We start from the raw sequence: 15,811 nt of genomic DNA on the forward strand, positions 1-15,811 counted from the left end.
CTCTCTGTATACGCACATTCGATTCAAACGCCCCGCTAAGAACTTCCGGGATCTTTTCAACCGGGAACCTTCTGGGACATGACTGCGGATAAGCATTTGAACAGTTGATTGGTTCAAATTTGTGTCTGTAGATGATGCTTTCAAAAATCAGCCAATGCACATTCGAGCTGATGCGTACAAGGCGGGTCTAGCTGTAGTATAAAATGAGGTTTGAGCCAGCCATTGTGCACGCAGATAAAGAAAGGCAAAGTCATTCCACGAAAGGTCTACCATTCTTCCAGACAGAAAAATGAGGGAAATTGTGCATCTTCAAGCCGGACAGTGCGGAAACCAGATTGGCTCTAAGGTTAGTAAAATGATTTGCCTTTTGAGTTCTAATTTGAGTAATTTTAATCAAAAAACGCCGTGTAATCTGCTCTCAGAGAAATTGCTGTTTTATCTTTTAATATTAACGAATTATGTTTTGGGATGTCTTTAGGGCCGGAATTTGTCGAAGTATAGACTAATAAAAACAATTAAAACTAATTCGAACCAGCTTTACTTCCTGTTTAATACCGCGGAGTCTCAATCTTAACAAGGCCGAACACGAACCAAAACGAGGTACTAAACTGCGTGTTATGAGGCGCGCCAAACTGCGTTGACGCCCATACTCCGACCTCGTTTAGATTTTGCAGCGTCAAATGAGGTTACAGCGACCAAAGCTGTCTTTGTATGCAGCCGCATTGCCTGTCTGGAGGGAGCTACTGTAATGATGTGACCAAAATTATATTAATTTAACGGTACACTCAGGCGGATTAACTGCGCATTTCGCAAGCGATCCGGCGATTACGGCAGGTTTGTCCGTCGATAGTCATGGGAGTGTCCCTTCAAATGGCCCATTGTATGACTCTGTGCTCCTTATATTTCACAAATATTTTGTCAGGTCGCTCACAGATGTCGACATTTCCGAGCGTACTTGAAGGCCGCTTAATTTCACGGAGGACGAGACAATGGACTGCTTTGTGCTCGTTTGTTGCAGGAAACTATCAGCTAGCTAGGCTAACGTTAAACAAAATCCTGTGCAGTTGAGTGCGTGGTTTTAATTTTTTTTTATTTATGGCAGAGAGAATCAGGAAGATTATCGCGGTAGCATGATTGGCCACCGAATGATGACGTAAGGTTGCGTTTTTCCAAAAGTTAAATCTGTCCACTTTTCGCAGCAGGCCGCTGCGTTTTTTTTTCCTCGGCACACCCATGGGGTACCCATCGCTGCAGCCTAAAAGCGCCCCCCTCCTCCCAACCACATTCAAAATGAAAAGACTTAAGTCTTAAACGGACCGCCTGATGAGCGCCTGATGCTGTATGAACGCAGAAAGCTGTTTCTCTAGCTCCACGCCCGCCCATCTCCTCTCTCCTCCAGGGATTTATTAGAAGTGATACAGCGATCGAGGCGGTGCCCCGTTCATTCCTATGAGAGTTAATCAGTGGCGCACTTATTCATGGTGGCGCATGGAGCCCAAACCACGTAAATTACCCTGATGATCGCCACTGCTTCCCAGTGTGTAAAGGAAACAAAGAAGGCACCATTATTACTCCTCACATACGTCACTGGCGTAAAGTCTGTAGATTTCGACATGTATGATTTGTAAAGGCGAATCTTTTACACTTTTTTTTTTTTAATTAAAGCACTATGAAACTGTTTAATTATATCCATGGGGGGGGCTCGTTTGTAAGCATAGTGAACACGTGGATAATATATTTGTATAATGGATTTATTTTGTTTCCCACTGCTTTACGTTAAGAGACTTGACAAAGGTTTCTTATTTTAGTGCTAAATAGGTTTGTATTTGTCTTACAGTTTTGGGAGGTGATTAGTGATGAGCATGGTATCGACCCAACTGGTTCATACCATGGTGACAGTGACCTGCAGCTTGACAGGATCAATGTCTACTACAATGAAGCCTCAGGTATGTTTTTTAAAGCGGCTCTGGTTTTTAATTGCATTAGACTTTTTTTTTTTTTTTTTTTTTTGTATTTAATTTTTTTTTTTTTTTTTTCCCCTTCATGTCTGAACTGATTTTGTAGGTGGTAAATATGTTCCCCGGGCTGTGTTGGTCGATCTGGAGCCAGGTACCATGGACTCTGTGAGGTCTGGACCTTTCGGCCAGATCTTCAGACCAGACAACTTTGTGTTTGGTAATTATAATTATTTTGCTCACTTGTCCAGAAAATTTCAGCTGCTACTCATTATGCACAAAGCTTAATCTCTATTTTTTGTTTTACAGGCCAAAGTGGTGCTGGCAACAACTGGGCTAAGGGTCACTACACAGAGGGTGCAGAGCTGGTGGACTCTGTCATGGATGTGGTGAGGAAGGAGGCAGAGAGCTGTGACTGCCTTCAGGGCTTCCAGCTCACCCACTCCCTGGGTGGGGGTACAGGCTCCGGTATGGGCACCCTGCTCATCAGCAAGATTAGGGAAGAGTACCCTGACCGCATCATGAACACCTTCAGCGTGGTGCCTTCCCCTAAAGTATCAGACACAGTAGTTGAGCCCTACAACGCCACACTATCTGTCCACCAGCTTGTAGAAAATACAGATGAGACCTTCTGCATCGACAATGAGGCCCTGTATGACATCTGTTTCCGCACCCTCAAACTCACAACCCCCACATACGGTGACCTCAACCACTTGGTCTCTGTTACCATGAGCGGTGTCACCACCTGCCTCAGGTTCCCTGGACAGCTCAACGCTGACCTGCGTAAGCTTGCTGTAAACATGGTGCCATTCCCCCGTCTACACTTCTTCATGCCAGGCTTTGCTCCCCTCACTGCCAGAGGCAGTCAGCAGTACAGTTCACTCACTGTCCCAGAGCTCACGCAGCAGATGTTCGACGCAAAGAACATGATGGCTGCCTGCGACCCGCGTCACGGTCGCTACCTGACCGTGGCTGCCATCTTCCGTGGCCGCATGTCTATGAAGGAGGTGGATGAGCAGATGCTGAACGTGCAGAACAAGAACAGCAGCTACTTTGTTGAATGGATCCCAAACAACGTCAAGACTGCGGTTTGCGACATTCCTCCCCGTGGCCTCAAGATGTGCGCCACCTTCATTGGCAACAGCACAGCCATCCAGGAGCTGTTCAAGCGCATCTCTGAGCAGTTCACAGCTATGTTCAGACGCAAAGCTTTCCTCCACTGGTACACCGGTGAGGGTATGGATGAGATGGAGTTCACAGAGGCAGAGAGCAACATGAATGACCTGGTGTCTGAGTACCAGCAGTACCAGGATGCCACTGCTGAAGAGGAGGGAGAGTTTGAGGAAGAGGGTGAGGAGGAGCTGGCCTAAATAAGGGTGAGAAGAAGCTGACCTAAATGTATCACTTTAGAAAGCAAAGCGAAGTGAAATGTAATGTTCCAAGTCCTTTCCAGTTTTCAGTGGTCTGTCTGCGGTTCCATTGTTGCATGTTAATAAATTCTTCTGCATATTTGAAGTCTACCATCCTGGTTTTAATGACTTAGAATGTTATGTATTTTATTTTTTTGAGCAGATGCTCTACACTGTACATAAAGTGTAGCTGCATAACTGGTATTTTGCCAGAAGTGAGATTTGAGTACTACAAATGCAGGTTAGTAAATAGAAATTACTTAAGTTATAACTTGCTAAGCTTGTCTTGTGCAATGTCTCTGAAATAGTTTTTAAATTAACACTATGTTGATTATTGTACTGAATGGTCTGAAAAAAAATCAACTGGCTAAATGAAAGTAATGCGGTTAATGACTCAAGTGTCTAATAAAAGCATAAACCAAAAACCCAGTACATGCCGTTCTGCTCTGTAATCCTGACTACATATACTTAGTGCACAGCTGACATGGAGCACAGAGCAGATTAGTTTATAATACTGATCAAAGTTCATCTACTGCTGCAAGAATTTAGCTTACAATTTATGCTAATGTTCCTTGGAATGGCTTAAATGTTCCTTACGTTGCAGGTTAAAAAAAGTTATCAGAACACTTAAGTGCAATAGTTCCTGCAGAATTAATAGGTACACTATAAAAGACCTAATTTTCATATAGTAGGTAGTTTTGGGTTGTGGTCACTAGATGGCAGTGTTGGCTTTTTTTTTTTTTTTTTATAAAGAGCATTTATCAATTCTTTTCAAAAAGGTTATGATGGCCAAAGTGTCACTTTCTTTATGTAGCCTTCCAGGTGTGTGTATATATATATAATGTGTATATATATTTCACAGCATTCAGTTCCCAATAAAACAGCATTTGGGGGAGCATATTCCTTACTCGGTACAAGACCATTCACATATCACTTAGGATTTAAAGAAGCAGGTAGTCCAAGAATGTGAGTTGGTTTGGTTTAAATTGTTAGTTTTAATTTAGAAGATGGAAACCAATTAAGTATGTCCTCTGTTTTGCAGAAATTATATGCATTTTTTTGTGTGGCCATTTGCACAATTGAACATGTGTTTAATAAACATCCTTAAAGCACAATGAAAGAGATATGACAGGAGCCGTAATGTGGCTCTTTTTAAATATGTAACTATATCTTGAAGGGACCCTATCTCAAAGTTTCTTTAGTTTTATAAACTTTATTGTTGTGCTTAAATGATGCGTTTTCCTAAATAAATGTAAATGTTAGTCCAATTACTACTAACTCACTGAAAACGGAGGTAAGATAGTACCCCCAAATTCTGGGCAAATATAGTGAAGCTACAACATGTAGTCTGCAGTGTGCATTGTACCTGCTGGACACTCAAAAGTAACAGTGCAAACAATACACCGTAAATCAAAGGCACTGGGGTCATTGTTAATCCAGCTCTGGCAACTTTACAAGGGAAAATACTAATGTCCAAACTCCAACTGTGAGGGGATCTGACCTGAGCAATTCCAGTGTGCAATCCTGAGCTTCAAAAACTTTGTCAAATGAATATATTTTGTATATCAAATAGTCAATTTACTATTTAAGAAGCACTACAGTATTGTCATGTGCTTTGAGACTGGTGGAGTTTTGTGAAGTCTGAGAAAATGACTAAAGCGACTGGCATTACTTGAGTATTCTCTGCTTAGGCATACAGACAAATAGCCGATAGTCTGTGTTTAAACTTGGGCCATGGAGTTTAAAAGAAGTAAGCTTTAACCAGGCTCCGATGAAAGGTGCTACCAAGTTGCATTATGGGAAGTGTAGGACCCAGCGTTTTTGGAGCTTGACCCATACAAGGGACTAAAGGGATATCTCTTTGTGCAATACTAAATTACTGCAGTGCCCCCTGTGGTTTCACTGTTTGACATGATGGAGCAGGGTTGCAGGGGTTTGAGTTAGTTATTTAAAAATATCTATAACGTATAAAAGCATTATGGTTGCCTATGTTTAAAGTAGGTGGATGCTTTATAAACTTAAGAGAATCAGCTTGTTTAGAATAGATTTAGGATTTAAGGGCTACGTGAACTAGACTGATAGAGGGCAGGCCTATAGCAAGATAAAAAAAATTGGGATCTCAACATGGAGTTATTGTAGAGATGACAATTCGAGATAAAGCCAGCTTCCTTCCTCCTCTCTGACTCATGGCCTCGCCCCTTCCTTGAAAACAAATATGACTTTGGACCCACTGTCGGTCCTTACTGAAGTCTAATGGCATCTACGGTTTGAGAAATGGTGTTACAGCAGCTTCCGTCACTTTTAGTGAAGTGGGCAGATTGTTGCACAAGGGAGTCAGGTTACAAAGAAGGGTACATTTCTGTGTCTGTATAACACAGATGACAGGGCTGAACTGTGACTGTGTACAAGTGAGGAGGAGTTGATGAAAAACCTCTCCATGACTCAACTTCCTCCGGACAATAATGGGCGTTGCCTTCTCAACTTCTCTCTAAGGTGTGGCGATTTTGGTAAACCGTGAAATTCCTCCTCTGATATCAATCCTGTCCTCTCGCTAAACCTAAGGTAAGAACAGAAATCCAGTTGAGTGATTTTTGATCACAGTCTTTATTCTCTGTTTGTGCTTTATTCTGCTCATCGGGAGAATTGTATTTTCCTCAGCTGTCGACATTACGATGTTAAGGTTTTCATTGTACGCAGCTCGAGTCGCGTCCGCGTGTTCTTGGCTTGGTCAACTGTCAAGTGCGAGCACTTATAACGGATTCACACGAAGACATTAAGAATTATAATCCAGTGGATTTGTTTGTTTATGTAAATCCCGGCCTGGGACGTCCGCGCAGGCAGTAAAAGTCAGAGGATGAAAAATGTGCAGAGCAAAACTAATCGGAAAGCAGGAGACTAGAGCTAAAGGAATAAACCATACGGTGATATTATGAAGATGCTAATACTTTATGCTTTTTCTTTTTCCTAGTTTAAGACTTTTCTCTACAGCCACAACAATGTCTGGTTGGGTGAGTAGTCGTTTTAAAATGAGATTGTCGGCTTAAAAGAAAATATAGTTGATCATTAAAGCATATTTCTTGACATGTATTGTAGGATGACTTGGAGCTGCTGTTAGACTCTCCCTCCTCACTGACCGTGACAGTAAGTTAAACATACTCTTACCTTTTTAGGGCCCAGGCTGACGATGATGATGAATATTATTACTGGGTTGGTATTGCTTGAATGGAGAGAGACAAATCCTGTATGAAAGTTTAGAATATTAAATATTAAACAGAAAACTAGGGCTGTGCTAGATTGAAGAAATTCTTAGTTGACTAACACTCAATCAATTGTATCGACTAATCGATTAGTTGATTTAGTCGACAGATCTGAAAATCTGAGTTTCTCCGCAAAGGGTCATGCAAAAGCACCACTTTAATTCGTGTGTTTACCAGAGATGTGCTCGTACATTTCTTGGAAATAAGTCATTCAGCATGAAAAATGCATCAAACATGACTTATCGACTAAAGAAATCTAAGTTGACTTGACTAAGACCAAAACCGATTAGTTGACTAATCGACGAAGAGGGATCAGCCCTACAGAAAACACTATACACTGTATAAACTAGTACATGCGTCTTTTGTTTATTACATGTACAACGTGGTTACTTGTTGATAATTTTTTTAATTGTTATGTATGAGCCTGCAAGTGTGTTTCTGTGTTTATCAGTCCAGTGCAAGAGGAACTGTGAAGGACAATGCATACTTCAAAGTGGAAGAAGACGTGTCTGCACTAAGGAAGGCCATAGAAGGGATTGGTAAGTCGATGAGTCACCATTATCAGTTTTCTTTTATATCAGACCAACGTGTAAAGCACTTTGATCACTGTTTTACTAAATGTGCAAATCTGTCCACTAGTAGAACAAGTTCTGTATCTGTTTTAAGGTTGCAAACCCATGAACTCTCCAAGTGCGGTGTAAGTGGTGAGCCAGTTTTGTGTTCTCCTCTTCTCTATAGGAACGACAGAAAAGACACTAGTTGAGGTGTTGACCCAAAGAAGTAATGCTCAGCGCCAGCTTATCGCTAAAGCCTATGAGAAAGCCACAGGAAGGGTACGTCAATTGACTTTTTAAATAATAATTCTTGAGTGTTGGGACAAAGACAACGGACCAAAAGGTGTGATACCAACGTTCCTCCATCAGAAATTAGTAGCTGACCTGGAGGGCGACACCCACGGAGACTTTGAGGACTTGTTAGTAGCCTTGGTAACCCCCACTGCTGTCTACGACTGCCACGAAGTCATCAGAGCCATCAAGGTGAGATTGTGTCGGATTAACTTCAAGATGCTTCAAAACGGAGTCTGCATTGGCCTGCTAATGCATCAGTGTTCAGAGAAACAAACAAAAAAAGAATTTAAAGGGAGCAGAGACACACAGTTATAAGGTATAAACGGTGGGGTGATCAGGCTTTTGCAGTTTCTGCCCCGAGACTCTGGAACAAGTTACCCCCTGATATTCGCACTATTACAGATGTAGCTCTTTTTAGGTCCAAACTCAAAACCTATGTTTAGTCTGGCTTTTAATACGTAGCAGTGGTGTGACAATTTCATTCTTCTGTTTCTTTGTAACCTTTTCTGATTTTACTGTTTTCTATGTTCATTCTTTCTATTGTATATGTGTTTTTACTCTTGGTTTCTGATGTCAAGCACTTTGGATACCTGCTGGTTTCTGTAAAGTGCTATATAAATACATTTTGATTGATTGAGTTCTACATGTTTCATTTATTTAAACAGACTTAATTTACTCAAGATTAGTTTGGATTCATGATCCTTTTACTATACTTACATTGTTGTTGTAAGAACCGCTGAAACGCTGTCATCATTTACTTGTGCTTATCACATTTTGTGTGTATGGCATAAAGGGAGCAGGGACCACCGAGAGTACGTTGACAGAAATCTTTGCCTCGAGATCCAACAGACAGATACAAGCCTTGTCTGAAGCATACCTTGCAGGTTAGTATCTTCAACACTAAGTATTTGTAATTTCACCAATTTAGATAGTAACTCAGATTATTGTGAAACAGTTGGCAAATGCTCACGATGTAATAATGTGTCTAGATTGTTGTGAAACCAGCCGTAATGTGCCGTTTCATTTAAGAAACTGGAAGATTGCTGATTCATGATCTGCAGTCGGAGGTCTCTGGAGATTACGGAAAGGCTCTACTCATCTTGGCTGAGGTACTGTACGTTCAATTAATGATGTGCTCGCATTCCCAACAAACGGTCAGACCTAAAGCATTCAATTTATTGCGGTCTGAACATTTCCATCCTATCTCAAAAAATGTGATGGGGGAAGAGAAAAAAAATTCGACCTACACCTTATTTCTGTCTTCAGTTAGAGGCCTGAATTGTAGAGAAAAATAAAATGTGTTTACTACAAGATCTGTAAATCTTGGGGAGTTTGTCATCTTTATCAAATTGTGACATAGTATGTTAAAAAATGGCATTCAAAAAGGCTCATCACTTAAATGAGCAAATGCCAAATCTTATTTCATTCATTCTACATATCGCAAACTATATTCTTGTGTTCATCCTCACAGGGGAAGAGAGACGAGAGCACCAATGTGGACACTGCCAAAGCTAAAGCCGATGCTAAGGTATATTCACTGCCATTTTTCCTGCCAACTTCTTATAATACATTTAGAATATTTCTGTGTTTATCAGTGACACGGTACAGCCACCAAGCTGGCGTGGCTACAGGTAGTTTGTAAACAATGTTTTGTGGATGTAAAGAAAAAGGGCAGTGGTGTTAAAAAAAATCTAGCAGTTTACTTTGTGTCGGATCGGTAAATGTGGTGTTGGCACACTTCTTCAATTGTTATTTTGACATTCCTATCTTGAGCGTACACATTTATGGGGCTTGAAAGCAGCACACGCCTCAGTTACCACAGTTCTCTTGAAACGCTTTCTTGCTGAACATGTCAAATGAAAATCCAGAAGGAATAAAAACTAGAGCTGTGTGTATTTTCACACTCGCTCTCATTTCACCTTTTCATTCCACCCAGGCCCTGTATGAAGCTGGGGAGAAGAAGTGGGGAACTGATGAGGGGAGGTTTATCGACATCTTGTGCCACAGGAGTATTCCCCAGCTTCGACAGAGTGGGTATACACCTTACATACACCCCAAGCTATTTCGCTAAAATGTCTACCTTGTGGTGGTGCTACAGGTAAAAAAAGTCAGGGGTAGGGCCGGGTAATATATCAATATAATATCGTGATATGAGACTAGATATCGTCTTAGATTTTAGATATCATAATATGGCCAAAGTGTTGTCTGTTCCTAGTTTTACAGGCTGCATTACAGTAAAGCAATGTCATGTTCTTAACTTACCAGACTGTCTTAACCCACCGACCAACAGATCGACCTTAGCATCCACTAGCATGGCTAAAAAAAACAAATCATTTTATTCCTCTGTTATGTTTTGGCAGCTCTGGTAGAGTACAAGAATATTAGTAAGAAGACTCTGCAGGAGAGCATTGAGAGTGAGATGTCTGGTGACCTGGAGAAGCTACTTGTGGCTGTTGGTGAGAATGTTGTGTCATATTGTTTGCCTATTTTTGACCCTTACATTGGCTCATTTAATGTATTGCATCTTCATTTTCAAGTTGGATAAATTAAATCACTGCACATTTGAGACGCAATTAACAAGTTATTACAAAAAACTTTTCATTAATTAAATTCTTTTTCTAGTTAAGTGTGTGAAGGCCACTCCTGCATACCTGGCTGAGAGGCTTTTCAAGAGCATGAAGGTAAGCTGCACAATATGTCCATCCATATCACAAGGGTCTTTTTAACCCCCAAAGCCTGTGGCTCCCAAAACAAAATCCACATATTGTGTGGTTCACTCTGTCCTTTTTAGCCACAGCAGACAATTGTATTTGTCCCCAGTGGTGTGGAAAGGAATGTTAAGCCACTGTTCTATTGCTGCTGCTTTGACTAAATGTGCACCACTGGTTGAAATGTGTCAACAGGCTCTTAAGCAGACAATAAACAAACACGTGAAACCAGACATAAAAGCAGCCATTACTATGGGATAATAAATGTAAACAAATGAGTGTTTGATTTACCCAGGTCCAATTTGTGTCTTTTTGCCTCTTTCCCTTTGACCAGGGTGTGGGGACCACAGAGTCCACTCTGACCAGGATACTAGTCAGTCGCTCAGAGGTGGACCTGCTGGACATCAGAGCAGAGTATAAGAAGCTGTTTGGATGTTCCCTCTACTCCCAGTTAGAGGTCAGTGCACATGGCCAGAGAAATGTAACGCGCTCATTACACCTCAACATAAATGTTCAATACAAGTTTAAATGTCTTGGTATCTTGTTTTAAAGACGTTGGGCAATCATTTTGTTGGGTTAACATCAGAAGATACCCCAATAGTTTTAGATGATGTGAACACAATTTCCTGTTTTTTTCCTTCTATTCATGTTTGTGTGTAGTCTGAAGTGTCTGGTAATTATGGTGACACCCTCAAACGTCTATGTGGCCAAGACGACTAACTCCTCCGACTCCTGTGATGAGAAACGTGGTAGGAAGCGCAGATGGGAAGAACCGCAGCTAATGGGAAGGAAAACCAGTCCTGACCTTTCCAATAGCATCATACTGATACATTTGCTGGAACTAACCATCTGGAAATGCTTGAATGTGGAATTCCAGTAATGTTCAACCAGACAGGGCGGTGCAGACTGAATGATTAACACACACAGACTTAAGAAGTATGTACACGAAGATGCTATTGAATGTATTCAGAATTTATAAAATTGTATTCCAAGTGACTGATGGCTGTCAACGCATGCATTTTTTTTATCTTCTTGCATACTGTAACACAAATAGCCTTAAAGTTGGCACACAAATAACTGATGTCACAACTTTCACATTTAAGACAATGAAAAATACTGTATTCTACTATTTAAGGTTAGTGAGTAAAGACATACAAGATGCTGTTATATAAAAAAAATATTGTTTTATTTAATGGTTTTGTTTATGTTGCTGTAACCGACTCCTACACCGGTCATCAGGACCTTGTCCCCTCCTTTCCTTTCGTCTTCCGAAGGCTTCTGAACCTCGATCTTAAACATGAGTTGGAAGAAATCTCTAATGTGTCTGAGGAACTCAATCCTGGAGAGACAGTGAGGGAGGGGGGGAAGAAAGTTAAAAAAAAAAAAAAAAAAAAAAAAGGGAGATGAAATTTCAGTTTCATTTTTTTGAGAGGTGTAGACCCTATGTTGGAAAGTAATAAAGAAAGAAATAGTCCAACTGTCAAAAAATAATACACAGTGGGAGTTTCAGAACAGTGTCCCCGGTCTACTCTATGCAGTCTGCTTCAAGTCAAGGTTTCATGCACACTACATTCAATTCTTAAAGCTGGGATGACTAAAATGTATAATGCAAAGCCAATTTATAGAAATAGAGAAAAACAAACATTTAAACTTAATTTCATTGGTCTTTTGGGAAAAAAAACATCAGCATTACCTGAGTAAGGAGAGGAGTGCATTGTGATGGCACTGCCAATCTTCAGTTATCATAGTACTGTACTTGAGAGGGACACAGCACCGGTACCATGATAACTGAAAATGGACAGTTCATAGTTCACTCCTCATTCATGGTGATGATGTCCGAAATCATCTTTGCGTTCAATTGTTTTTTAAAATCGGCTCACAAGGAATTATTCAAGTTAAAATGCATCTTAAACTGCAAATATATTAATTAATCACACATTCACCAAGCGCACACACTCTAAATATATTAATCACACATTCACCAAGCACACACACACACTATGAACTGACGTTGACCAAGTGAATGCACAGCAGGCCAAGTCCCATGATAATGAATGTGTCCAAAAGCATGTGAAAAATGTGTGATCCAATGTCCATTGAATTTAACCAAGAATATTTTCTGTCTTTTGCATTTAAGAAAAAACTAACAAATATTCTGGTGCAAAATCAGAACTTTACTTAAATTTTCTCCCCATTCCCCTCACTTTTGTATAAGCAGAAGACTTTCTGAGCTGTACTGTAAGAACACCTGGTTTACTGTGAACTGCACTGCCCAGTGTGTGTTTGAAACAAGAAAGAAACTTTGTTGCATGGGACATTCAATTTAGATGCAATTTAGTTAAAATATTTTTAAAAATCCTGGCATTTTTTTAGTAAAAATTAAAAAAACAATCAAGGCTTATGTTTAACAAACTGATAAGTGTAGTTATTGCCTCGGTTGTTTATTTGTCCAGCATTTCGTGCTGACATTGAGTGATGTTGGGTCGAGGATTTTGAAATACTGTCACTTGCCAAGATTGGACAAGTAGAAGAATAACAAAGTGCATCTGCATAGTAACTTATAAATAAGCTAAGGCAGGAGCTTCGTGTGTGGGTATTATTGAGTGATGTTGGCTTACGTGTATGGGGAGAGGGGTCCGAGCAGAACCTTCGACACGTCCTGTTGGCCAAGGGTCATCAAGAGCAGTGCCAGGCTTTGATTGGATGAATCCACGCAGCCACCCTAAAAACAGAGAAAGAGGAGGGGCGATGGGTTTTAGCAACAAAAACAACACAGAAATGTGTAATGGAGGTGGAGATGTTGGGCTGCTGGGAAGAGGGTAGGACTCGGCAACCCCTGGACAGGGAATTGATTATCTCAGGTCCAACACTGATAGCCATCTACACTTGCAAAACATAGCAAGCATCCAAGAGTTGTAGAGAGTGGAGTGTTTGTAGGCCAGATGCTTTTCAGCTCTGGGAACAAATTTAGGTTCATAATGTCTTTAAAAAAGTGATAACATTTTGAAGCACATTTATTTACAGTTTTGTTGTGACTGACTGGCAGATTTTAATACCTTTTTCAAAATTGAAATGTGCATTCTGAAGTACTGTTAGTTATTTTTTTTTTAATACTTTCCCTCAATGACCGTGAACACAGAGGACATGTCATCTTTCTACAACATATTTCTCTCTTCTTTTTCTTTAATAATGCTGTGTTTCCCTGCCCCTTCTGACCTACTTGCCCTGTGCGCTATTGCTCCCCGTTTTCTTCGAAATACCAGATATTTAGAGGACAGAGGATCCACTCTCTGCATCCAAGTGATCACATGCTATCAGGATTACTCGACAACAACAGCTATGTGCTATTCCCCAGGCTGTATAAAGAGGCATATGCCAGACTGGACACAACCAGAAGCATTTTATAAACCAAATGAACATTAAATGTTGTCCATTCCATCAGTTTAAAGTAAAAAAAAAAAAAAAAAAAAAAAAAGTGTACTGTGCATTCATTCTAACGAAGTATCCATGTGGCCCGGTCACGCAGTATTATGGCATCCCGACAGCTTGTCAGCAGAAATACGATTCAATTACATAATCGTATCACTGAAGCCATGGCGGAACTATAGGGACATTGTTTTTTTTTTTAATTGTCAATGAGGCAGATTCCTTCTACAAGTGGATAATTTCAAACTAGGTTATGGTGTAAATATGAATTCAAACAAATACTTCATGACTTTAACTATGCAACCTTATGAAGATCTGCACCTCGATCGCAAATTATTTCCACCATTTTACTCCATTAACAAGCCTTGAGAGTTGATGGAGATTCCATAGTCTGACATTGTTGGACCATAATTCACAAAGCACTTCCATCTAAATGGTTATTACAAGTATGTTTTCTGCGTTTACTTTCTACTGGATAGATACATTTTTAATTCCGAGACATTTTACCAATCACATTTGTCTCCAGTATAAACTCAACAGTGTTCATTAAGCATAAGAAATAAAAAAAAAAATTTAAGTGAGGTTTTATCAAACCACATTTCACTAACATATTCCACAAAGTTGAGAGCACATTATGTTGACAATTGAAAAAAAGTGTTGAGCCTGCGCACCTTACCTTTGTGTGCTGCTGTTCTGGGCTATAAAATTTTAAATTTACAAACTTACATTTTCAGGTTTCCCATGTTTTGTTTGGCAAATCCTTTTCAACAAGCAGCCCCACTTCAGTAAAAAATAAGAAATATATAACGCAATAACACCTACTCCGACAGCTAGTATCAGGCCCTGCCTTCCAGAGAAAAAAAACCAAACAGTTGAGATCTCCCAAGAGGCCAGCAGCCACCAACCGGCCACGAGGCCACATGGAAAAGTCCCGTGAATCCTTTGAGTAACGGACAACCCCATTTTAAACAATGAAAGTGAAACAAGACATGGGCGCAGACAAACTCGAGCATGGAATAAAATGGAAAATCAATGGTAATTTTCCAGAATATACGTGACCTAAACCTGTAAAACACTATAAGAGAAAATGTAGTAGATATCACAGGGTGAAATAATAACAATAAAAAAAAATGGGAAAAAAATATTACGGATAAATCCTTGTTTTGTATTTGATTTTAACCTAATTCAACAGCATTCTTACTAAAGTAGAAAAACAAAGGCATGACATGTTCTGAATTTAGTGAGAACACGTAACAAAAATACTTAGATTTAAAAAAAAAAAAAAAAAAAAAAAACGAACATTTCATACCTGGGTAAACATTAACTTTTTTCATAGAAGCCTTGCCTCAAATTCTGAATGTCTTCAGGCTCATTGTGTAACCACTACTATGGTCTTTTTTACGTGTAGCTCTCAAGCTGTATATACACTCACTAAACTAGCCAGACACTGGCACAGTAACATTCTAACAAAACTCTTCACACAAGCATACACACAGCCAAGTTAGTGATCTCTTAAAGAAAAATGTAAGATTGTTTATCAAAAATTCAACAAAACATGAACTACTTACATGAGCTCCTGTCCAGTGTTGATGTTGCTTCTAAAAACAAAATGTCCATCGTGTAGCTTTGGTTTACTACAAGAAGACTGTACTGATTAACCATTAAACAAACAGACGCACATGATACAGAGCACCTATGCCCTTTAAAGCAAATCCAGCCAATTTCTTTTCCTTTCTCAGTTTTCAAAAGGTAACTATTCCAGTAGCACAAGTCACACATCCATTTTACTCTGAGCTGCAATTGCCCGGTTCTCCTTCTACAGTTAGGTATTACAGTCAGCAGTTATTCAAATGCTGTTCAGTTTCTTAACTGGTGAATCTACCCGTTCTACCAGCTGCCGTTTATTTAAATAGAAAAAAAAAAAAAGGAACGGTCTTTTCTTTTTTTTAAACCGGAGATTTTTTAGTCCACCACTCTCTGAGGCTGCTAAATAGAAAGGTTAGCTACCCACTCTGTTGCTCGGAGTTAAGAGGATGCATCCAACAATATTCCTGTTTCAGAGTTAATCAGCACTACCCTGAACAGCTAACTGGACTCACATGGCTCCTATGAGTGAGGGTTGAGAGGCAGAACCATTTGGAGGCAAACTAAAGTCACACAACCACTGGATCTAATTGTACATATTCTGATGAAGTGGGATCTTTTTTT

At 40.0% G+C, this 15,811-nt stretch overlaps 3 protein-coding genes across 5 annotated transcripts in view; 2 read left to right on the forward strand and 1 right to left on the reverse strand.

Annotated features, from left to right (window-relative positions):
- Positions 1-206: 206 nt before the first annotated feature.
- LOC114570602 (tubulin beta-1 chain) lies at positions 207-3,475 on the forward strand. Its single transcript, XM_028600938.1, has 4 exons — positions 207-346; positions 1,838-1,946; positions 2,065-2,175; positions 2,265-3,475. Exons 1-4 carry the CDS (start codon positions 290-292, stop codon positions 3,323-3,325), a joined length of 1,338 nt encoding a protein of 445 aa, XP_028456739.1. The 5' UTR covers positions 207-289; the 3' UTR covers positions 3,326-3,475.
- A 2,089-nt stretch (positions 3,476-5,564) lies between these two features.
- anxa3b (annexin A3b) lies at positions 5,565-11,370 on the forward strand. Of its 2 annotated transcripts, none has more exons than XM_028600943.1 (14): positions 5,565-5,926; positions 6,333-6,372; positions 6,458-6,505; positions 7,073-7,160; positions 7,360-7,454; positions 7,545-7,658; positions 8,263-8,353; positions 8,499-8,578; positions 8,941-8,997; positions 9,406-9,499; positions 9,830-9,925; positions 10,092-10,150; positions 10,512-10,629; positions 10,835-11,370. In XM_028600943.1, the coding sequence occupies exons 2-14, from the start codon at positions 6,361-6,363 to the stop codon at positions 10,840-10,842; spliced, it is 960 nt and encodes a 319-aa protein (XP_028456744.1). In that variant the 5' UTR covers positions 5,565-5,926; positions 6,333-6,360; the 3' UTR covers positions 10,843-11,370. The 2 variants fall into 2 exon arrangements, with proteins under 2 accessions (XP_028456744.1, XP_028456743.1); XM_028600942.1 differs by having other exon boundaries at positions 5,566-5,926; positions 10,512-10,634; positions 10,838-11,370.
- The window catches only part of rcl1 (RNA terminal phosphate cyclase-like 1), a 12,976-nt gene continuing 8,504 nt past the window's right edge, over positions 11,340-15,811 (reverse strand). For both annotated transcript variants that reach the window (XM_028600946.1, XM_028600945.1), the window contains exons 8-9: positions 12,796-12,899; positions 11,340-11,516 (exon numbers count right to left, since the gene is read on the reverse strand). In XM_028600946.1, the coding sequence (XP_028456747.1) occupies positions 11,363-11,516; positions 12,796-12,899 (258 nt within the window). In that variant the 3' untranslated portion in view covers positions 11,340-11,362. The remainder of the gene's footprint in view (positions 11,517-12,795; positions 12,900-15,811) is intronic.

Source organism: Perca flavescens, chromosome 16, assembly GCF_004354835.1.
Source record: "Perca flavescens isolate YP-PL-M2 chromosome 16, PFLA_1.0, whole genome shotgun sequence".
Classification (NCBI taxonomy): domain Eukaryota; kingdom Metazoa; phylum Chordata; class Actinopteri; order Perciformes; family Percidae; genus Perca; species Perca flavescens.